Source organism: Panthera onca, chromosome A3 (assembly GCF_046562875.1).
Source record: "Panthera onca isolate mPanOnc1 chromosome A3, mPanOnc1 haplotype 2, whole genome shotgun sequence".
In the NCBI taxonomy this organism is placed as follows: Eukaryota; Metazoa; Chordata; class Mammalia; order Carnivora; family Felidae; genus Panthera; species Panthera onca.
In genome coordinates, this window is record NC_138341.1 from 1,178,870 (window position 1) to 1,201,989 (window position 23,120).

The window sequence follows — 23,120 nt, forward strand, 5'->3', positions numbered from 1 at the left end:
TTAGAAACAATTACATCCCCTATTGTGTGCAATGGGGTAACATCGCATCCTTCTGCTGGTGGGAACGTACGAAGATTCCTTTTGCTGGAAAGAAACTTAAAAGAACAGTTCCTGTTTTCCTGCTCTCCGGCCCCACGCTTCTCCTTATGACAACATGCACCAAAGAATCAAAGTCGTAAAAAGGTATCTGTAAAGATACTTATCACACATTTTTCATAACACGAGAAAGTTTCAAAAAACTAAATTATTTCTAACAATAAGAGTGGAGTTGGAAGTCAGCCATGAAAGTCAAAATAAAAGTCTTTACTGATATAGGAAAAGGCTCATGTTATAATGTTCAGTGAAAATAAAAAAAGAAATACAAATTTAAATCCTGAGACTGATTTGAATAAACAGCAAAAACGCATTAAAATCAAAGGAAAAACCCAGCAGCAGTGGTGGCTGACGTCCGGGGCAGATGTCACGCAGTGACCATAACGCAATCAATACTCAGAGAAGGCTGTCCCCATTTCCGTCCTTTACTCTAAGTCGCTCTGACTCCCTTCAGCCTCTCTGGTGAACAGAGGCCCCTGGAGAGTCAGTTAAGAGCATCTGAAAAGCTAACCCCTTATCTTTCCAAGTTCGGAAGCGTTTCAAAGACTGAGGAGCCCTGCGTGTGCACGGTCCCTCCCCGCAGACCTGGTGCCAGGCGCCGTGCCGCGTGTCCCGTGTCCCCCCAGTGCCCCGATGGCCCCGTGTGGGGGCGAGAGCCACCGGACGCGCCTCCTGGCTGGGGAAGGGCTGTGAAAGCCCCCCCCCCCAAATTCTCCTCTTCTCAGCCTGCACCACACCCCCTTCTTTTCGTGTATTAGAAGTCAATCTAGGATAATTTAAGAAGTGTCCCCGATAACGGCCATGCCCGCCTCGCAGGGGGGACTGGCGCTGGAGGGGACAGAAGTCCACCAGGGTGTGGACAGCAGCCCAGGACCACGGAGCTGTGCTGGTGGCCAGTGCCAGCACCCAAGGGACCAGGACTTGTAAACTATAAAGTGCTTCTCGCATCGTCCTGCCGCTGTTGTTACTGTTACAGGCATTACGGGGGCTTCCCGTAGGGAAGGGGGGAGGGGCTACAGCGGCGTTCCCGATGACTGCTGGCCAGGACCCTTCTTGGCGGCCACCGTCCCACCACGCTGCGTCCCACCTGTGAGGCCTGTGCCTCCTTTAGCCACCTGTCCTTGGAGAGAACTCTGTCGGCACCCACCCCGCCTGTCCCCACCCCTGGGCCCCCGCCGGGAGGGGGTGAATCGAGAAGACACGAGGAGGGGCCTGTGCCCATATGTGGCCCCACCAGGACGGAGTCTCTGTTCCTGACCCCATGCCGAGTAGCTGCTCTCCACGTGACGTGATGGGCCAGGTCTGTATGAACAGGGACCGGAAGCATCCATGAGACCGAGTGTGCACGACCTGCGGTTGAGGCCTCTACTCCAGGACTGCCGTCTGGCGGACCCTTCCCCGGATGGCGCCTCTGCCTCCCGCCCTCTTAGCTCAGCTGCTCTCTGGAGAAGCACACGGCACCGCTGGGCCCGCCCCCCTCCAGCCTGTCCTGCCCACCTGCTCTCGGGGGAGCACAGACTCTCCACTCACAAGCCATTGCGCTGGCCGAGGGGCTCACAAAGCGGTTCGGGCACATCCCTGAATTGTTATGCATTATTTACGGATGGAATTTCTTCCAAGATGCTCATTTCCCTGCTCTCGCTCCCTGGAGTTTTAGGAAATGCATCCACTTGTACGTGAAGCGTATCCCTGGCGATGTTAAATATAGCATTAGGTAATATACACAGCCCGGAGAGTGGCTACTAAATTACAATGAGTGGATCTTTCAAAGTCTGTTGAATCATACAAATGGAGTGCAGCACTCTCCCTTAGCGGGAAAGGGAAGGCGCGTTTATCTTGAGGATCCATTCTAAGCCCACAAGGGCTCGACGGAGACTGCCGGGGCCCAGGCACGCCTGTCCGAGTCGGGCTCCACACAGTCTCCAGGGCGCGTCCGGCTCTCCCCCCAGCCCGCCCGCCCGGGCCCTGCATCCCTGCGTGCTCCTGGCTGCCGCGCTCTGTTCGGGCCAAGGCCGTGGGGCAGAAACGGCCAGGCGGCCACAGCGCCTGGCTCTCAGACGACACGCTGGCCCAGGGCCTGGAGGGGGCTCCGAGCAGCCCTGAGTCCCTGGACCCCACCCGTGAGTGCAACACGATGCCCGGAGATGGCTCTGGGGGGTCCCAATCTGGGGCGGGGCTGAGCCTGGCGAGGCCGCCTGGTCTGCCCTGACCCCTTCCCAACCAGGCCCGCCTCCTTGATTCCGCCGTGGGAGGAGAGCCAGATGCAGGACGGCACCGTCCCCGGTTGGGAGTCGTCCTCTGCGGCCACAGGGAGGCCTCGGGAGCGAAGGTCATGGCGGCACCACGGGGGCATGGCTGGGGCTGCTGGGGGGACAGCCCTCCTCCCCAGCTCCTGGGAAATGCTGGGGCCACGTCACGGTCACAGGCAGGGCTGAAGTCTGTGAGGTGGAACGCCAGGCTCTGGCCTCGCGTCCGCAGAAGTCTGTCCGGCCGGGACCGAGACGTTCCCAGGCCGCCCCCCACCCGGGAGAGGGGAGGAGGACAGATTTGTGAGGCAGCTTCTGGCACTTGGGGTCTTCGGGGCACGGGTTTGTCACCACCCAAGATTTTTCAGATTCGTACCCGCTCCTGCTAGATGCTTCTACCCAGAAGAAGTCTCCTTCCTCCGTTACCTGCAGACTCCCTCTGACCAGGTGCCTGCCTTCTGTATACACACACCTGTTCCTTGGGCAGCGGTTGTCCAACTCAGCATCAGAATCCCAGACCGCAGGGCCCCCTCCGCAGCGTCTCACCCAGCAGGTCTGGAGTGGGGCCCAAGCACGTGCTGGCTTCCCAGAAGGTTTCCAGGTGGCACTGATGTTCCAGGTCATGGAACCCTACTTTGAGAACCCTTGCCTTAGGGGCACTGACCCCGCCTCCAGCTCCAGGGGTGGGCCCGACAGTCAGGAGGGCGATCAGGGAGGGCTCGCAGGTGGCTGGAGACCCAGCTGGAGCACTGGAACAGAGGATGGTGTTGGCAGCTTCTCGGAAAGTTCCCCCTTGTGTTTCCGCGAGGTCCTAGAAGTGACCCCTCCGGTGTCTTCTGTCCCGTGACTCGGGAGAGCTTTGCAGCAGAGGGGCCGGTGATGGGGCAGAAGCCCCTGAGGGAGGGAGGCTCTTTGTTTCCAGTTTACGTGAGACAGTTAATTCTGCATTTTGTAAGCCCGTCGGACGAGGGTTTTCCATTTACTGCAGCTGGCGACATACTTAGTCACACAGAAACTTTTCAGACAAAAGCACTAAAATCTCACTGAACGAAAGCAGCGTTACCGCCAAGTGAGCACTTCCTCCCTCCGTCTCTCGCTAATTCAGGCAGGAAGAGGGTACGGTTTCAATCGGGTCTTGGGGTCTAATGTTTGACACACCGTTTTCTCTTCGGGACACAAGATCAGAGAACGAGGAGAAGGGAGTCCTCACGAGGGTCCTCAAGGTGTGGGTACAGGTGAGCGCAGTGTGACCGCTCTCCAACACGGATTTAAGGAACGGGCTCACAGTGGGGCTCACCAGGCGGTTCCCCCAAAACCGTTCATTGTGAAACAGATTCCGGGCGCTGGGAGCCCTTCCTGGAATCCTCACCCGTGTGCACGCTGAAATCTGGTGGGGGGTTCCCCACCCGGGGATCCCCTCTCCCCCCCGCCTGCAAGCTCTCGTGTGGGGACGTGCACCTCACAGCGGGAGGAGCCTGGCCCTTCCCGTCCCAGGGGGAAGAGTTGTCAGCACGCACTGTGCGTCCCACAGCGGCTCAGCACCCCCGACCTCAGGAACCCTCCTGTCCGCGCTTCCCATGGAGAAAGCGGCTGCCGTAATCCCAGTGCACGTGGTGGCGGTCAGAACTGAACTTGGGGAGAACCCGAGATGATGCCTGTTGTTCCCACCAATTTCTGAGGAGTAAACACTCTGTTGATGTTTCAAAGCCATGTTTATATATTCTCATCATTAGTCAAGAAATGAGAGCCAGGTTATAAATGCTACGTCTAGACTCGACCAATCCAGACTGTGAATGCCACCGAGTGTCCACGGGTATGCTTACGGACGTTAGTAACTGCCCGAAAATGCCCAAGTTCCTTCTCTGTGAATGTGGAATTATTTGAAACATATATAGAATTTCGTCAACATCAAAAGTGTGCCCCAAATGCGTTACGTGTCTTGTTTTTCAGATTTAAATGCACCGAATCAGTCACGCTGAGCTCTAAAATACATAATGAAACAGGCAACGGCCAGAGACCTGGCCATCTGGGCAGACGTACTACGGGCAGCAGGCAGACTGCTTTTCCAGGATAATGGCCAGGGAGCTTTGTATTTATTTATTTATTTTTTCAAATAAAGGATGTATTGTGACAATAAAGGTTAAGTGTCGTCTCGGTCTGAAAGGACTGTGCCCGAATCTCGTCTGTCTGCACACATGTGACTAATAATAAGCTGTGAGCGGCGAGTCCGGAACCCTCTTGCTTTGATTCTACTCCATACAGATAAGTCCCCAGATCTCCAAATTTCTGCCCCCTGTACCGTCGTGCAAGCTACCAAATTGATATTAAAACATATATGCCCTGACTTCTGGTTTATAATGCCAGTGACGAACGGTAAAAAGGAGAGGCGTGCCATAGGGTTCACGGATGGGGTGATGGCGTGCACAATGACGGCTCATAAAGAACGAGGGGGGAGTTCTTGATTCTTGCGGGTTCGTGAAGTAAAACCCCGATAGCCTGGCTGAGTGGCTTCGTGCACAGAATTCTTCATGAGCGTCCCACGGCGTGCCCTGCTGTATGGCATCCATACATTAATTAGAGCATTCAGCAAACACTGCAGTGTGCTCCATGCACCCGAGTGAATCTTCATTTTTCACATGCAGGCCCTTACTAATTCAAATCAGCTTTGCAATTAAACGCGGAAAATTGTGTTAAACTTTCAAGCGTAGTTAGAAAAAAATGCAATTATGCTGGGGTGTTTTATTTTAATGCAAATGAAATTTCTATCAGTGTGAAATGGGTAAAAGGGAAGCGCAGGGATCCCTGTTTCTGCTTCCTCTTCTCTTTCTTTCTTTCTTTCTTTTTCTTTCTTTCTTCTTCTTCTTTTTTTTTTTTTTTGGATTATAGATGCTCTTCTCTGTTGCACATCGCAAGGCTCCACTCCACTATTTCTCGCCAGTACCTGGCTCTGTTCCAAGGCTTTTAGTGAGTGCTCTCTGCCAAGGCATGAATAATACAGCCCCCAGGCTGTTGGCAGAATCCAAATGAGGCATGCGTACATCAGGAAGCAAGCCCTCGACTTCAGCTCCAGAACAAGCTCCAGTGAAGACAGGCAATTATTCACCCGCGGCTGCCGCCATGGCAATCACACTGGCGGGTGCAGAGGTATACGAGATGGGAAAAAAAATCTGAATATGGAATGTGCACAACAAGCCAGAGAGAATCCAATAATTTTCTAATGAAAAAGGAAAGCTACCATTTGGAGCTTTTAATTTTAAAGTTTCAAGATCAATTGACTTGACTCAGAATTTTCTAAATTGGGGAGGATTGAAATATGATACTGATACCCATCACCTAGCTTTTGGGTGCTTGTTGAGTGGGCAAGACTCTGAAGGTAGATTTCAGGTCAAATATTCCATCAGAACCTTATGCCCAACAGACACATACTTTTAGAAACTGAAGTGAGGGGTAAATATAAATGAAATCCACTAAATTTCAGAAAGAAATCTGGAGAGGTCACACAACAGATGAGTGAGGAATGAATCCAGGTTAGGGGTTTCCTCTGTCTCTCTGTCTCTCTCGCTAGAGGCTCATACAACAATCGCTATTCAGAAAGAAGTAAATCCAACAATTACAAATGTTCCAGGATGTACATAACTATTACAGAAAAGGCTACGATTCAAATGCCTCTACACTGGTTAGTATTAATCTGTAATAGATATTGATATATTTTTTATCATTCCTATTTCTAATTGGCATTGGTGAAATTTCTAAAAACTTTAAGAATAGTGAATTGACCATAATTTTGGCAATAAATTTAGCTTACAGAGATATAGCCCTTTCTAAACATTATTTTGCTTTAACACAAACAATATTTCATCTCAACAGGGGGAGAAAAAACATGCATTGTGAATATAAGGCAGTAGAGTTTTCAATCTTCGTTAAATGTTCACGAGTAGATTTTTTGCAGAAATGCTTTGACATTTGGCATTTTGCTCCTATCTTAGTATCCGTTCTTGCAAAGCTCTGGATTAATAACCACATCTCTCCGTCGTGTGGCTGAGCGGCCACAATGATTTTACATAAGAAGTCATATGTGAGGCTTCTTGTCACCATGTCCCCACCCTTCCTTGAGATGTCCATCTTTGGCCGGGGGGACGTCCAGCCTGAGGTGCCCCCGCCAGCTCCGGGGTCAGGCTCAGCAGCCACGGACACCCTGCGCCGTGGTGTTGCTCACTCCAAGGACGTGGCCTTGGCGACGTCCACACACTTCCCACCTGGCCTGGCCCCTGCTCCGCCAACACATTCACGGGCCGGCAACTTCCTGAATTCCAAGGGTGTGGCTTCCACACATTCCATTTTCTCTGCCACCTTCCCACCGCAGAGATAGCTGTGGACACGTGGGAAACCAGTGGTTTTTCACCCATGGGCGTCTGACATGCTGACACTCTGGGAAAGGAGGTGATGCGGAGGAGAGCAGAGGGGGCTCAGGAAGATCCTGTCCCTGAACTTGGGCATCTAAGACTTTGGAAAACCCACTTAAGATAGATAGTTTTGGGGCACTTGGGTGGCTCAGTCGGTTGAGCGTCTGACTTCGGCTCGGGGAATGATCTCACAGCTTGTGAGTTCAAACCCTGCGTCGGGCTCTGTGCGGACAGCTCGGAGCCTGGAGCCTGCTTCGGATTCTGTGTCTCCCTCTCTCTCTACCCCTCCCCTGCTCATGCTCTGTCTCTCTCAAAGATGAATAAACATTGAAAAAGAAGTGAGTTTTCCCATCTACAAAGAAGCCCCGTAGTTGGACCCATGTTTGAGATACATGAGGGTCTCTAGCTGCCTGTAAGTATCGCTGAGAAAAGTCGTATGCACTCAGGGAGGCAGAATTCACTGAGCCACGTGTGAGGCTGTGTGACAGTGAGTCCAAAGGAAGAGGTCAGCTCACTGCATACAGAAGAGGCTATGTTAGTGCCCTGGTTCATAACAGGAGAATTATTTCTGCCCCGATCGCCAAGTCCGTAGTGTTTTTGTCATACTTGTATGGTGGTAACACGAAACCTCAGGTGGGAAAAACAGAAGTCAGACTCATGTGTCCAGATACTAACGACGCTTCTGAAGAGAAACGTTTCTGATGTTGATTAGCTTCAGGAGGGGCCTGGTCCTTATTCTGTCTTCCAGGGCACAGAGTGTTGACTGAGCCTGGATCCCTGCTTGTCAGTGGATGGCAATTCAGATGTGTTTACCTTCGGCACTAAGGGACTGATGTACCACTTGCACCAGGTAGTGGAACTGTTTCTTTTTTCCCATTTTTGCTTCGGCTGCCCAAAGACTCGGAACAAAATGCAATGCTCTGTTCAAACCCCTGATACGTCCTGGGTTTCTGGTAAAAGTATGTTCCTGCTTCCCTCACATTCTTCCTAATTTACATCTTTGATCCAACTTTTAATTGTGCAGAGTTGTACGCATGTTTACCAGCTACTTCAGACTGTTTATGACCCGTGAACATAAACAAATGCCCGTGGGGGCACCTGGGGGCTCAGGTGGTTGAGTGTCTGACTGAAGCTCAGGTCATGATCTCACAGTTCATGAGATCAAGCCCCATGTCAGGCTGTGCACTGACAGCACAGAGCCGGCTTGGGACTCTCTCTCTCCCTCTCTCTCGCTCTTTGCCCTCCTTTTCCCCTCAAAATAAAGAAATACACTTAAAAGAAAATAAAAACATACCCATGAACAGACTGTCTTTTGTTCAAGCACAGTATAGATTTCCCACACCTGCCTCAAATTACTTCCGCGTGTTCAAATAAATAGATGTGTCCACATACTAAAGTACCTTTTTACTTGACTACGAACTGACGTGATATATGAATAAAATGAAATTATGTCCCTAATAAAATGAAAATACATTCCCTGAATATCATGTTGCTAAAATACCAAAAGGGTGGGTAATTTCATCAAAACCAAGACCCGGGCTGCCACTCTTGTCACACTGGAAGAGGCTGGGTCTCGTTGGGGATGGAACAGCAGAGAAGTCAAGGCCACACCTGTGCTGTGGGTACGGAGGTCAGGGCCACACCTGTGCTGTGGGTACGGAGGTCAGGGCCACACCCGGGCTGTGGGGTGCGTGCAGACACTTATGTACATAAATAGCTGTCAGAGGGGAGAGGCTTCGGTAGCAGGGAATCTTTTAAAGCCAGAAATAATTGAAATGTTACAGATTTGAAATAACACCAGTCACAAGATATTAATGTATACGTGAGTCTCATCTACCACGAGAAGCACCTTTTCGGTTTAAGTAGTTCAAGTGTCATCCCTTAGTTAAAAATTACCGGTAATATACAATCACTAGGGAAATGAAAATCAAAAACTACAATGAGATATCACCTCACACCTGTCGGAAATGGCTAAAATCAACCACGCAAGAAACAAGTGCTGGCGAGGAGGTGGGGAAGGAACCCTCGTGCACTGTTGGCGGGAATGCAAACTGGTGCAGCAGCACCAGAGACCAGGGTGGAGGCTCCTCAGAAAACTGAAAACAGAGCTACTCTATGATCCAGTGGTTTCACCACTAGGCATTTACCCAGAGGGAACGAAAACACTAATTTGAGAAGCTCTATGCACCTCTATGTTTATTGCAACATTAGCTATAATCACCAAGATATGGAAGCAGCCCGAGTGTCTCTTGGTAGGTGAGTGGAGAAAAACCACGTGGTATGTGTATATATATGCAGGAATATTATTCAGCCATAAAAAGAAGGTATTATGCTAAGTAAAATAAGTCGGAGAAAGGCAAATATCATATGGGGAATCTAAAAAAAAGCCAAAGAAACACACAAAAAGCAGAATCGGACCTCTACGTACACAGGACGAACTGGTGGCTGCCAGAGGGATGGGGGTGAGGAAGGAGGAAGACAGGTGAAGGGAAGGAGGAGACACAGCTTCTGGTCACGGAATGAGTGAGTCACGGGGATGAGAGGCAGAGCACAGGGGACACGGTTGGCGATACTGTAACGGTGTCACACGGGGACAGATGATGACTACACTTGTGATGGTCACAGTCCAACGTATAGAGCTGTCAGATTATTGTGCTGCACGCCTGATGCTAATGTAACATTGTGTGTCCACCATCGTAGAAAATTATCGACAACATATAGACATCAAAAGTAAAATGGACAGCCCTGACAGTCTTGTCGAGAAGCGGCTTATGTGGTCACATGAGTTCTCAATGGTGATTAGTTCTACATAACAAAGTCTGTAAGTATCTTATTCAAAAACTGAGGAAATCGAAGTCCTAAATGTTCAGTAATCTGTCCAACGCCCCTCGCTGACTCGTGGCGCCGTGGTGCTGGAGGAAAGTCCTTCGTCCGCCGCCACCACATTAACTGTTTCTACCAAAATGTTAGAAATTTTAACGATTACGTAGACTATGACTTGTGATAAAAATTATGACATTATTTTAAATTCAATTAGAAATGGGTTGAAAAATTGTCTAAAACTGGATGTGTCCGTGACCCTTCTCTAAAGTGCCGGCCCCATCACTCCTGGAAGATTCGCACGCTCTGTGCTCACACCCGCATCGTGTCCCAGAGGAAAATGCAGGCTGGCGGTCTTGAGGCCACCCCCAAGCTAAGCACCGAAGTTCTGTGCACGCAGGGAAAGAGACCTCGCAGGCAGGTGTGCACGCCCATGTCACGTGGGGACGCGGACGCACCGCTTGATGCGCCTTGGGTAAGAATGTGTTTCAGAGGGTTCTTTGGAAACGTCATGGGTTTTCCTGAAAAACCGTGGTGATGAATTGTCTAGCTAACACCTAATTCAAACTTTCTAGCCAAATGTGATCACTCCTTCCGGTAACAGTATGATAAATTTTAACCATTGACTAATCAAGAGAGGAATAAGGGAAAACCTTGATTTCATTCATGGCTTGCTAACTTGTTTTTCATTGAAAACATAATCAATGTGGTTTTAAAAACCTTTAGATTAAGAATTTACAAAATAAATTCTTATAAAATAAAATAACATACTTTAAGTAAACTAATTATTTAACTTACATACTCAGGATTTTACTATAATATACAATAACAATAATAATATGATAAATTGAATTTAGGTTTTAAATAGCCAGATTCCCTTAGAAACGACCTGTCGTTCCTTTGGTATGTAGAGAAGTCTGATAACCATTTCATCATGGATGCTTGTTAAAAATTCCCCGTCTCCTTAGATGCTAGCATGGGGGTTTGGGGAGTAATTTGTAATTTTCCCCTTGATTTTACTGAAGGACAATGAAAATAATTGCTTGATTTCACCCGTAAATTAATGTTCAGCTGAAGAGGAAATGAAACGTAGGGCAGCGCAGGCAGGGTCACCCTGAGGTGTTTCAGGCACACCTGGTCGAGGGTCTGAGCTTTCATTACGTGGGCTTCCTTCTTGATGGTTTGTTAGGATGAACGACCTTAGTCCTCGCAACCTAATTTGTGAAAAATTAGCTAAAAATTTATTCTAGCCTGTAAACATCTCCAACTCCTCACGACCGAAACCTTCCCTTGAAAGGTAAAGCTGCATTAATAGCACAGGGAAGAAATTCCTTATGGAAAAGTAAATCTAAAGATTGATCTCTTCATGACTCTCAGCCCTAGATGTGCAATACAATTCTGCTGTGATGCGTTTTTAGCAATAATTATCTAGCCACCTGATCTCCTGGATGTTCACACCCAGTGCCGTTACGGACCTAAACTCCAGTGTTTGCAAGAATAATATAATCGTTTAAGCCCCAAAGTCTCATTAGTGTGATCTGTCCTGGATGTTAATCTCCTGCCGGGACCTCCCCCAGCAGCTGCCCAGGTGCCCACCTGGGCTTCCTTTTCCAGGACAGATAAATTATGGAAGCTGAGTTCCTCCAGAAGGATCAGGAAGGTCACACTTTAATTTACCATCCATGACTTGCCACCCTGCCGCTACCAGAATGAGCACGTGGGCACGGACAAATAAGCCGTCCCAGTGAGGCAGAGGGAGGCTCTTAGCAGGTGCCCTGTGTGTGTGGGAAAATGAGTTTAAGGCTGTTCTTAATTTGTGTCATCTTATGTATTATCGTGAATTCTGCCCACCCTCTGAGACTTTGCCTGGGAAACCAAAGGCTGAATTCACAGCAGAGGAGAGGAGGAAAAGACAGCACTCGCTCTTTTCCAGGAATACCCCCCACTCATTTTCGTCCTTGGGTTTGGGTGTCTCAACAAGCCACTGTAGACCATATATAGTGAAAAAGGCGGCCGTTACCTTCTGTGTCTTGCGTATTTGCCACTGACGTGACCGCTGCCGTCACAGCCCGGCGTGGGACAGCTGCAACGGGAAAGAGGTAATTACATGGGGGCTTCGCTGCAGGCGGGTGGGACCGAGCGCTTGGTGGCATCGGGGGAGGGGCACACAGAGGGACGGAGAGCAGGCAAATCTGGAAGGAGGGAACAATTAGGGCTGCTTTTTCTTAGCAGGTCTCAGGGAGTTGCCTCCATCAGTGCAGCAGGGTAGGACCAAGCCGCCGACAGACTGGGGGCGGGAGGGGAGCGGTGTGCCCATTAAAAGGCATGGGTTCTCTACACGGCTTCTGGGGATACATCGTGCCCACGGAGTACTAACCTGAAGGGCTCCTGTATGGCTGGTTCCACGGGAACTGCAGAGAGATGGGAAACAGAGATTTATCATCGATCACACGCGCCCTCTCCCACAGAAAGCTATCGAGAGGGTGGTGTCAGAGCAGGTCCGAGTGACCCTCACACCCAGCTCCACAGGACGAAGGGGACCCTGAACGGGGCCTCCGGGGGCTTGGAGAAGCGCGGACCTACCTCGAACCCCTTTGGACCGTGTCCGATGGCGCTTCTCCTCGGCGTCCACCTCCATCTGTGGATAGACGAGCAGGCGGTCAGTTCGGTCAGCAGCGCGCATGCGGCCAAACACGGCCGTCTTAGTGGCTATGGGGCAACCCTCTGGGAGAGCGACGTGGGGGGAAAGCACCAGGCAATCTAACTGTGTCACTTAACGAAGCAAAGCGGACCTTGACCTTGCAGGGGACGCTTCAGCGGGAGGCCCCACCCTCTGTAACGGGGCGGGGGGGGGGGGCTTTGATGAAGCTTAGGCACAGCCTCTTTGCCCTTTTCAAAGACCGATTGGGAGACCTCGGCGAGAGTTACAAGTCGCACTTTGTAGCCAGCACCTGAGAGGTAGCCCTTATGTTTGCAGGAAGGTTCATACATGTAGGCTGGAATCTCCTCGGAACCCAAAGTTGAATCCGATCACACAGTTAAGGGGGGCTGGCAGGTGTGGCAGGACATGTCTGAGCCGGGGGCTGATGCCGTGTCATCTAGTTCCGGGTATAATCACCGTCCACACTGCTCCAAATCATTAGGATGCTTTCCAGGGACGACGAGGCCCTTTGCTCATGGTAACCAGCCCGTTTCACAGGTCACAGACTACCAAACATTTTTGTGTGTTACTGTGTCTGATCCTCACAATTTTCTAAGAAAGGTATCTTTACATCTGTTTTGTAGATAGGACTTGCCCAAGACCGTCTAACTAGGAGTTTTGGTTCAGGGCCCTGAATCCAAGCCACTTGTCTCTACACAATGTCTTTTTTTTTTTTTTTTTTAATGTTTACCCATTTATTTTTGAGAGGGAGGGAGAGAGAGAGAGAGAGAGAGAGAGAGAACACGAGCCAGGGAGGAGCAGAGAGAGAGGGAGACACAGACTCCTAAGCAGCTCCAGACTCTGAGCTGTCAGCACAGAGCCTGACATGGGGCTTGAACACACAGACCACGAGATCATGACCCGAGCTGAAGTCAGACGCTTAACTGACTGAGCCACCCAGGTGCCCCTACACATCATTTTTATTTTTTTTATTTTTATTTTATTTTATTTTATTTTATTTTATTTTTTTTTTTTTTTTTTTTTTTAACGTTTATTTATTTTTGAGACAGAGAGAGACAGAGCATGAATGGGGGAGGGGCAGAGAGAGAGGGAGACACAGAATGGGAAGCAGGCTCCAGGCTCTGAGCCATCAGCCCAGAGCCCGACGCGGGGCTCGAACTCACGGACCGTGAGATCGTGACCTGAGCTGAAGTCGGATGCTTAACCAACTGAGCCACCCAGGCGCCCCCTATTTTATTTTTTTATAAATTTTTTTTTAACGTTTATTTTATTTTTGAGACAGGGAGAGACAGCATGAACGGGGGAGGGTCAGAGAGAGAGGGAGACACAGAATCTGAAACAGGCTCCAGGCTTTGAGCTGTCAGCACAGAGCCCGACGCGGGGCTCGAACTCACGGACTGCGAGATCATGACCTGAGCCGAAGTCAGACGCTTAACCGACTGAGCCACCCAGGCGCCCCTACACATCATTTTTAAGCCAAGGGACCACTGCTGGAGGGACGGACGTGTGCTGATGTATTGGTACACCCAGTATTTCCACATGTCTGGATAATTTATACACGCAAAGTTGCATAGTAGGAGAATTTCACTCAACAGAACAGGGGGGCTGATGGGAGGAGAGTGGTAAGAACGGTCCGTCTGATCGTGAGGACAGGACATTTCAGCCCCATCTGTGATGTCCTTGCCCATCGAAGCTACCAGGAGGCAGAAGACAGGGGCACGAAGTGTCCTCTCCTCCATGCATGGTTCGCCTGCCCCGCAATTTAGGACGAGAAGATCGCAGCGGGGCACAGAAGGGTCGTAAGGGCATGTGGTCAGTCAGACTCCCACGAAGGAGAGAGCAGGGCAGGTCTGCTGTCACAAGCAGCTGCCGGTGAGGGGTGGCTCTCCGCGGAAGCAACGCTCAGGCAGTGCGACACCAGGCTCCTGAGTTAGTGTTCCTGTCGACTGACCGCCAGACCCTCATTCATTAACACTGTGTGCTGAGTATGGCAGCAAATGAAACACACACACAATAAAAAACATAGCTCATTTAATGAGTGTCGTGCCTTTTAATGGAAGACGTGTGTGCAGATGTAGGGCTGTAGATTCAATCAGATACGGATCCGAGAAATCGAGCAGCCAGAGTGAGGTGGGTCACGGAGAAAGGGCTTCATAGGGGAATCTTCGCGGCTGAAGCACTAACTGAACGAAACAAGAAACAGGTCGTGTTTTAAGCCTGTATGGAGACACGAGAGACCCAGTTGTGGGCGAGAGAGAGGGAGTGGGAGTGGGTGGGTGTGTTTCCTGGGAAGCTGGCCGTCACGGAGCTGGTGCCAGCAAGGTCGGTCCTGACGAGCGGGTGGGGGCTGGGGGCCGTGGCCTCGGGGAGAGCGGGGGGCACGTCGAGGGCCTGGCACTCCCAGAGGGGTCCCTGCCGCCCCGGTGTGTGTATAGCTGCAGCCGACCCTTGGGCACGGGGCTGGGGATGTCTCAAGTGTATTGTGGAAACAAACTGATTCAGCGGGGGTTGAGAGCCTGTGGTGGGAGCAAGGGGGTGTCCGCAGAGACGGACAGCGCTGGGAGAAGGAGCCCTGTCGGGGTGGTGGCTCCCTCCTGGAGTGCGGTTGTCCAGAACAGAGACGCAAGAAGACAAAGATGGCCGTGAGGGACGTTTCAAGAACAGTCAGCGTGATGCAGGCTCCGCTGTGTGCCCGCCTTCCCGCCCTTGCTCTGGCGTCGCGGCCAGGGCACAGGGTGCGAGATCCCCGAGGGCAGGCACGCTGTGCGGGTTCGCGGTGTGAGTCAACAGCACCGCGGGGTAATGCATCGATGCTCCAAAATTGCTTCCCTACGTGGCAACATTTTCCAAACACTGTAGAATGCTGGCAAGGCAGGTGGGGCCCGTGGGGCCCAGAGCAAGAGTGGGCTAACCCTCAGGAAGTGATGGAGAACGTACCAGGCCACGTTCTGTGGAAATGCTGTGTTTCCTGCCACGTGGCCCGCCATGCCGTAGGACTGCGGATGCAGCGATTGTGGGGTGAAATCCTACTCTTTAAGGAATTCAACGCCGAGCACTAGCTTTCTGCTAGGGTAGATAACCTGAAAGCCGTTCTCACTGGGGCACGAGGACGTTTGGACGCGCTGCAGCCAACCCATTCTGGGAGGGCCAGGGGGGCTTTCTGGGGAGGGGTGGAATCTGATCTGAGTTTTAAAGGTTAATTGCTGGGTTTAGATTAAAAGTGGGTGGGGTGCTCATGTTCCAGGCAGAGGGAATGGGATGTGCAAAGAGGTCTGCGGGCTTGGGGGTGCGCTCAGGGCACCCGAGGAGGGGAGGGCGGGCACAGCCCGCTCCCTCCCGCCCCCAGGAGCACATGGGCCACTCACCCTCCGTTCCTGACACTCAGGCTCTGCAGTCTCTGATGGGAAAACCCGCCTGTTGCTTAGGACAGACCTTGTGGCCAAAGGGTGCGAGGCTGGCATCCCTCTGTGGGTATTAAATGGAAAAACTCAGCCTCATTTGCTAACTGCTCATATAGTTGTGTGAGGATTATTTTATTTTTTTACGTTTAAATTTTTAATCCATGCTTTACATATAGAAGGACGATCTTATTTCCTTCCAGGAGAAGTGAGCTCTGCCGCTAATCCCTCGTTACATGAACCGCGCTTTCCCGCTACGCCACAGTACCCCTCTCGCTGATGTTACCCCTCACCCAACCCGGGTCTAGCTTGGGGCCATCGCACGCCACTCTTGTACGTGTTTGTCGCAGCGCTGATCCCGCTTGAAGTTCAGGGCTCCGTGACACGTTCCGCTCGCTGTCAGGGCGACTCGGGGTAATTTGGCAAACATACGGGAGGCACCAAGCACACGGGGGCTCCCTTTTCTTTCTCCTTCAACCAACGACCCCGAACGAAGAGCTCGAAATGGTTTTGCATTTTACTTGCGCTCAGATGTGTCAGTGTGCAAAGCACCGGTGAAGTTCGTGTTAAGCAGAAAGCGTGCAATTTGTCACCCAGAGTTTGAGGAGCGTGTTCGTGTCCTGACGTTTATGCCTACAAGCGTGTGGTCGAAGGCGAGCTGACAGCACGAGCTCATTCACACACCGGCTCCTGTGGGACCCTGGTCTCGCCCGCCTTCTCACCTCCTCGTCTCCTCCTGTGGCTCCCCTGTGGCTGGCGGCTGCCCTCTGTGCCCGGTGGACCGTGGTGCCCACTTCGTTCCTCTAGTGCCTCTGAGGCGTCAGTGGGTGATGCCACGTCGGGGTCATCTCAGGTCTGCCCCTCCCCGGAGCCCGCAAGGGGTAACCCTGCCGTCATCGCCTCACCGCGTTCCCATCCCTCTCCAGCAATGCACATCTGGAAAGCGGAGCCTCAAAGCCGCACTTAGCAGGAACGCTTTTGTTTCTAAGTCGGGCGCTCAGTTTTAAAATAAGGAGAGGTTTTTCTTAGGAATTTTAAACGGTTTTATTCTTAAAGAAAAGGCTCAAACGTAAGACATTTACTTTGGAGCCAACGAACGCGATCACACTGATTTGCTGAAGAGAGAGTGAACTGGTTTGTAATACGGGACGTCACCCTTGGAGTCAGGACGCTTTTATGCTTTTCCCTCTGTCGTCGCCCCCACCCCACAAAGTGCACACTTCCTTCAGGTTGAGGCTCCGTGGAGATCGTAGAACATTAATGATATTGAAGCCTCACACACTGCTCTCTGGTCCCTCCAGTCCTTAGAGGTTGCTTTCTGCGGGAAGGTGCTCATCGGGCCACAGCAGTGAACCCCAGGGAGGGGCGCGGGGGTCCCCACTGCCGGCCACCCTGCGCTCCGGCGACCTGCGCCTTCCGGCGGGACAAGGACGGAAAGGACGGGGTCACAGCCTCCCTGGTGCACAGCTCGGACACAAGCTGAGCCCGAGCTCCCTCCCCCAGAGACGCCCCTCAATTATTCAGGAAGCAATTACCTATGTTGTCAATTAGCCAGACCCTGTCTTTCACCTCCCGCTGCTCAGCACCGGGTCCTTTCACTGCTCATTAGCACCGGCAGGAGGAGTGGGCTACACGCGCCCAGAGGCGGGTTCATTTACCGAGCGGTGTGGCAGGTGAGAAGGTCCGCGGACTCTACTCATGGAGAGAAACCAGAGCGGCCGGCAACCTCAAGTGTGCGGATCAAACCGCGCCCACGTTTTCTGTGCACTTTTGTTCCCGTGAACCCTTGCCCCCCCAGGCAACCTTGGCCCTCATGGCCTCCGTGTCCCCCCTCGGACGCATGGAAGTCTTGGCTCATAAAAACCCATCGGTACAGATCAGCAAGGGTCAGAAATTATATGTTGTTGGCATCCTTGAATTGTGTTTAGAATAAATACGACTGCAGTTAAAAGTCGTTTCCCAGGAGGGCTGGGTGGCTCAGTCGGTTAAGCGTCCGACTTGGGCTCAGGTCATGATCTCACGGTTCAGGGGTTCGAGCCCCGTGTCGGGCTCTGTGCTGACGGCTCGGAGCCTGGAGCCTGTTTAAGATTCTGTTCTCCCTCTCTCTCTGCTCCTCCCCTGCACGCACTCTGTCTCTCTGTGTCTCTCTCAAAAATAAATAAACATTAAAAAAAGTTGTTTTCCACACTATGACAAAATGTTCTGCTTTTTAGTGAATTTAATGTGGTGCAAATACATTACATTTTGGGAGTTCTGTTCGATGTTTACATTAAGTGACAGGACGGCATGCTGTTAAGAAGTTGCAAAGTTAGGAGAGACAGAAGTGTCTCCAGCTCAGGCCTCATGGTTTGCAATGGTTTCAGTTTTAGGTCTCCAACCTCACAGGCTGGAAATGAAAAATTAGGCAAATACAACAGGTGCGAGAGCCTTGTTTCATCTGCTCCTACTTTCCTCTCCCTTCCCAACCTTTCTCAGCAAGGACTGGTAGCCACTGAAACCAACCTCCAGGGAAGGCGGCCCATATCCTGGGGATTCTTCACCCTGACTGATCCCGTGACGTGTGCTTGGGGCCAACAGGGGCAAAGAGAGAGGAAAAGAAAAGTAGGAATTATCTGGGCAGAGAAGAAAGTGAGGGTGTGGCTATGCCCCCCCCCCCCTCCTCGCCACCTGGGACCACGGTGCAGAGTGCGGTATGGTGACCCAGGGGAGCCACGTCAAACACTTATCAGTGACAGAGTGTAGGACGATATAGAAATGAGCATATTTTTATTAAATGTTTATTTGTTTTTGTGTGAGAGAGAGAGAGAGAGTGAGCAGGGGAGGGGCGGAGAGAGCAGGACACAGAATCGGAAGCAGGCTCCAGGCTCCTAGCTGTCAGCACAGAGCCCGACGCGGGGCTCGAACCCACGGACCGTGAGATCATGATGACCTGAGCCGAAGTCGGACACCCAACCGACTGAGCCCCCAGGTGCTTCAGAAATGAGCGTATTTGAGGATCATTTAAATGAGGAGATTTGGAGGCTAATTATGTTGCAAACTTGTGAACAAGTTCAAGCAGGTGGCATACACAAAAATTTAGAAATTCGTTACAAAAGCGTGGCGTGCCAGGGCCTGACCATGATGGGAACGGAGGAGGGAGGCTGCACCCTTGCTTTGCTTGTGGATTCCTCGTCATCAGGCCCTAAGGAGGCAGAAGCGTTTACGCGTCCAGTTAAATGTTGACCTTGAAGTGTCATACTCTTCTCGGACTCCTGTCACCGACGATGGTTTTCTGCTAGTTGTTCCCCAGACGGAAGCCCTGAACGGTGGGCACAGACACCCAGCTGTGTGGCAGGAAAACGTGGAACACAGAGAGCAAGCAAGAGGCGAGTCTGTGACCCCCTGGGTTTCTCGTGGTCTTGAGAGAACTCTGGAAACTCCTCGTCGCTGCAATGTTCCAGGCGTGCCCCGTCCACGGTGGTGGTGGTGGTGGTGGTGATGGGAGCGGTTTGAGTGCCGTGAGGGGAGTGGCCACGTTTTCAAAAGAAGCCGTATGGACTGGTGGTCTGACCAACATTTACGCTGTGTCCTGGGGCAAAAGCAGGCTCCAAAGCCAAGTTACTGGAACTCGGGGACAGGGAGGGAATCTCTGGCACGCCTAGACGGGACAGCTGAAATCACCCGGGAAGCATGCTTGCCCTCAGGGCTCGGGACTGTCACGCGGGCCGATGCGCCAGTATCATCGGGGAACCCCGGGAGGTCACCCTTCCAGGCAACACCGGGGAGCCCTTAGTAAACCCCTGCATGTGGTTTGGGACTTAAGGCTTTAAGAATAACGCGACGCATCCTAAGAAGAACCCTAAGGAAACAGCAGTCAATGCGACGGCGGTCGGCCATGCAGATGCCCTGTAACAGGGCCCTCGAAGGGAAATCTGTCCTCTCGACGCAGACACTTGGAGAGCCAGGTGCTGGGGGTGCTGCTAGTTCAGGCGCCTGCACAAGGGGGCCCCACGCTGACCCCCGATCCCCATGCACGGACCTTGTCTCTTTACCCCAAGGCCTGTGTGTGTTGGGGGGACGGGGCTCGGTCCAGCGGAGGCAAGAGCACGGCCACGAGGAAGTTCAGTCCACTCCAGCCTCTGAACGTAGGAAAAGGAAATTGTGGGGAAAGAGAAAATGATCTTATTCTTGAGGCACGCGGACAGGTGACCGCGGGCGTTGTGGGTTTGTGAGCGAAGGAATGAATGAAGGGAAGAGTTACAGGCACTGATGCTTCGCTGGCTCAGCTCCACTGGTCAATGACTACTGATTAGTAATTGTATTAGCGCTTTAGAACTTTCGTGATCAAACGTAAGGCTGCAAGGGAAATGCGCCCCCCTCCCCCAGGCCGGCAGGCGCTGCCTCTGCTTCTCTGCAAGCACGCGGGCGGCCACGTCCACGGAGGTCTGCACGCGCCCACTGACTTCACGTTGGGGGTGGGGGCTGCGAGCTCTGAGGAGCCTTTCACAGCCCGGAGGATGGGGGTCGGCCCGTCAGGAGCCCCAGACGGCTTCCTCACGGGCGAGCATGTGGGGGCCGGGGACCTAGTGGAGCGTTGGGGACCAAACCCAAGTTTCAAAGGTGACTCCAGGGTGATGAAGGCAGTGGCTTTTAACGAAATGACTCCCATTCGGTTTCGCTCCTATTTGGGTGACCTGGCGATTACACATCCGTAAACAACCCACTTCCCAATTTATATCGTCCGTCACGGCCGTGGTGACACCGACATCCCAGAGGTGGTTCTGGGGGGCAGAGGGTGGGCAGAGTCCATATTTCACTACTGTTTATGGTCACGGCGGGGTCTTTACTTTCAAGTGTGGGACAGCCGAGCAGGGACGGGATGGGCACCTGCTTCCAGAGCTTTGGGTGAAATGCCAAGTCAGGAGCCTTAGTTTTTGTAAGATCACTATTGCGATTTTGGCCCCGAGTGAAAGTGTAAGAAAAGACGCCCGCACCTGCACTGATCGGGTTCTCTGACTTCAGGTGTGCCCCTATCACCACACCCCTTTATCCCGCCAGCAAGTTCTGGCAGAAAATGCCAAGAGTCAGAATGCAGGACCCGGGCCCAGAATGGTTCTGCTGGGCTCTCGGTGCTTGCCCCGTGGAGCTAACACCCACAAATCCGGGGGCTTTATATGCGATTCTGCACTTCCGATTTCTCTGGAAAAACAGGAGGTCTGGAAACACCGCACTCGGTTTCTGTCAGCCACAGCCGGCGAGACAGGCAGGTTTCCCCCGTGGCCGCCGTCGCCTGAGTCCTTGTCCATCCCGTGCCTGGTGGTGACAGCAGCCCGCTGTGGGGCATGTGACGATTCTCTTTGTCCACTGCAGCAGCTTCTCCTGTCCCTGCCCTGGGGGATACCTGAGTCCGAGGGAACATCTAAGTTCCGGGGCCCAGAGAGTCACACACATCGTAGGATCTCAGGGAGTTTCATAGCGTGTGCTGTTCCCATCCTGGCTCTCAAGACCCGGGTTGTCGGCCGAGGCCTCCGTGGACAGTGCAGCCGGGGCGTGCTGGGAGGGCACAAGTGGCCGCGAGGGTCTTCTGGACAACTCTGGGTTTGCCTCGCAGGCCACGGTCCGGGAGCGCGGTCCCCAGCCAGCTGGCCGCCCAGATGGAAGGGCTGGCTGCGTCCGGGCCTTCTGTGTCAGTGGTGCCCCTGGCTCGTCTCCATGGACGCAGTCTGGCCCGCGGTGTGACGGCAGGCTCCACGTTTGCTAACTGCGCGAGACCCGGCAGGGTCCGGTCTGTGGATCACGGTTCTCTCGTCTGTGAAATTCCTGCTTATCTCCCTGGGCGGCCGAGAGGCTTGAACAGAACGACTCCATGGGAGAATCCAGCATGGCGCCTGGTGCACCAGAAACACTTCCCTCCTTCCTCCATTTTCCAGGTGTGGTGCGCGTCCCCAGGGGTGCTGGCAGCAGAGAAGCTCACGGCCTCCGAGTTATGGGCACATGCGTCATGGTGATGCACGTAGGATGTTGTGCTCTTTGTATTTTTAATCACCTTTGCTAACACCAGCATTTTATTGGCCTCTGAGTATCTGAACCAGTTCAATGGTGCACAGCTTGGGAGGACAGTCTCCATAATGACCCCGGGCCAGAAGTTCAGTGTGTGTGTGTGTGTGTGTGTGTGTGTGTGTGTGTGTGTGAGAGAGAGAGAGAGAGAGAGAGAGAGAGAGACTCTTGATCACCTCCCTCAGTCCAGCTAACAGTTCAACGGGGCTGGAGACTCATCGCTCCCAAAGCCAGGCAGTAGGCACATCTTCTGAGAAGCTCCCGTCCTGGGAGCCTGGAAACAGGGCATCACACCCAGGGTGGCTCTCCGTGGCTCCCAGGGCTGCGGGAGAAGCTGGCAGGGGAAGCCCCGCTTGGTGCCTGGCCCAGAACGGTTGCTTGATAAACACTGGCCGAGTTGTGCTAAAAATAAAAATATCACAAACTCCTTAAAGGTCATGCGGATGTTGGGCAAACTTTCTTGGAAATATGGAAAGAAGTTCTACAGAGTAGAGAGGAGGACAACAAACGTGAACTACTTTCTAGAAAGGAACATTCCTACCTAGGAAGGGGCCGTTCACAAGTATTAAGAAGGAATATTCAAAACAGGATCAGTTGGTGGCTGGTCATTGGTGTTTTCCTAGACAAGTATGGTCTGAAGTAAAAACCGTCAATATCAGCCCGCGGGGCTCCAATGACGCCAGTGTCCTGCCGGGTCGTGGCGTGGTCGAGGGGAACCGGCAGGGCCCCTCCTGTCCCGTCCCCTCGGGGCGCGGAGAAGGGGAGCCCGTGTTGCAGGGGCTCCGGGCACACACTGTGGCAGCCGCCCCCGCACCTTCTCCTGAGTGGTGCAGGTTACAATTTGCAAACTACTGACAGACCAGCCAGTCGCTTTTGAGAGCGGGACCTTTATTCTCTCAGAGGGTCCTCTGTGTTCGTGCCATTTCTTGTAAATAAAAGACCCTTAAATAGCTGCCAGATCAAGCAGAGGACAGACATGCAAACATAACACTGTAAGACAAGGTCAAGTGCCGACATACGAGACCGCCGTGTGGCGTCACTGGAGGCAGTGCAGAGCGGGGGGCAGCTGCCGGGGTCCTGGAGCTGAACCCCCGGGCCCGTTTCTTCGTCCCCCGCAGCTGCACGAGCTTGGACAAGGAGCTAGCCCGGTGCGTCCCCGGTCTCTGCTCCCACGCGGAGCCTGGGGTGTTGGGAGATCAGAGGAGGACACAGCTTTGTGAGCTCTCGGGGAAGAACTAGTCCCAAGTAACCCAAGGGCGCTGGGGTGACGGGCCAGGTGTCGCCCGGTCTTCTGAGCGGCCGTGCGTGGTATGGACCCCAGTCCCGGGCTCAGGCCGCATCACGCACAGCAGTGCGGTCGGCACAGGACTTCCACGGGCTGCACAGGTGGAGGCCGGCTGGCGGGGGAGCGGCACGTCCGGCGTCCCTGGTCTTCCCGTCAGGAGGGCCACCTGGCTGCCAC

At 52.6% G+C, this 23,120-nt stretch overlaps 1 protein-coding gene across 16 annotated transcripts in view; it reads right to left on the reverse strand.

The window, feature by feature from the left end:
* MYT1L (myelin transcription factor 1 like) overlaps positions 1-23,120 on the reverse strand; it is a 428,591-nt gene that overhangs the window by 127,989 nt on the left and 277,482 nt on the right. For all 16 annotated transcript variants that reach the window (XM_078445070.2, XM_078445071.2, XM_078445064.2 and 13 more), the window contains exons 6-8: positions 12,146-12,200; positions 11,940-11,973; positions 11,583-11,645 (exon numbers count right to left, since the gene is read on the reverse strand). In XM_078445070.2, the coding sequence (XP_078301196.1) occupies positions 11,583-11,645; positions 11,940-11,973; positions 12,146-12,200 (152 nt within the window). The remainder of the gene's footprint in view (positions 1-11,582; positions 11,646-11,939; positions 11,974-12,145; positions 12,201-23,120) is intronic.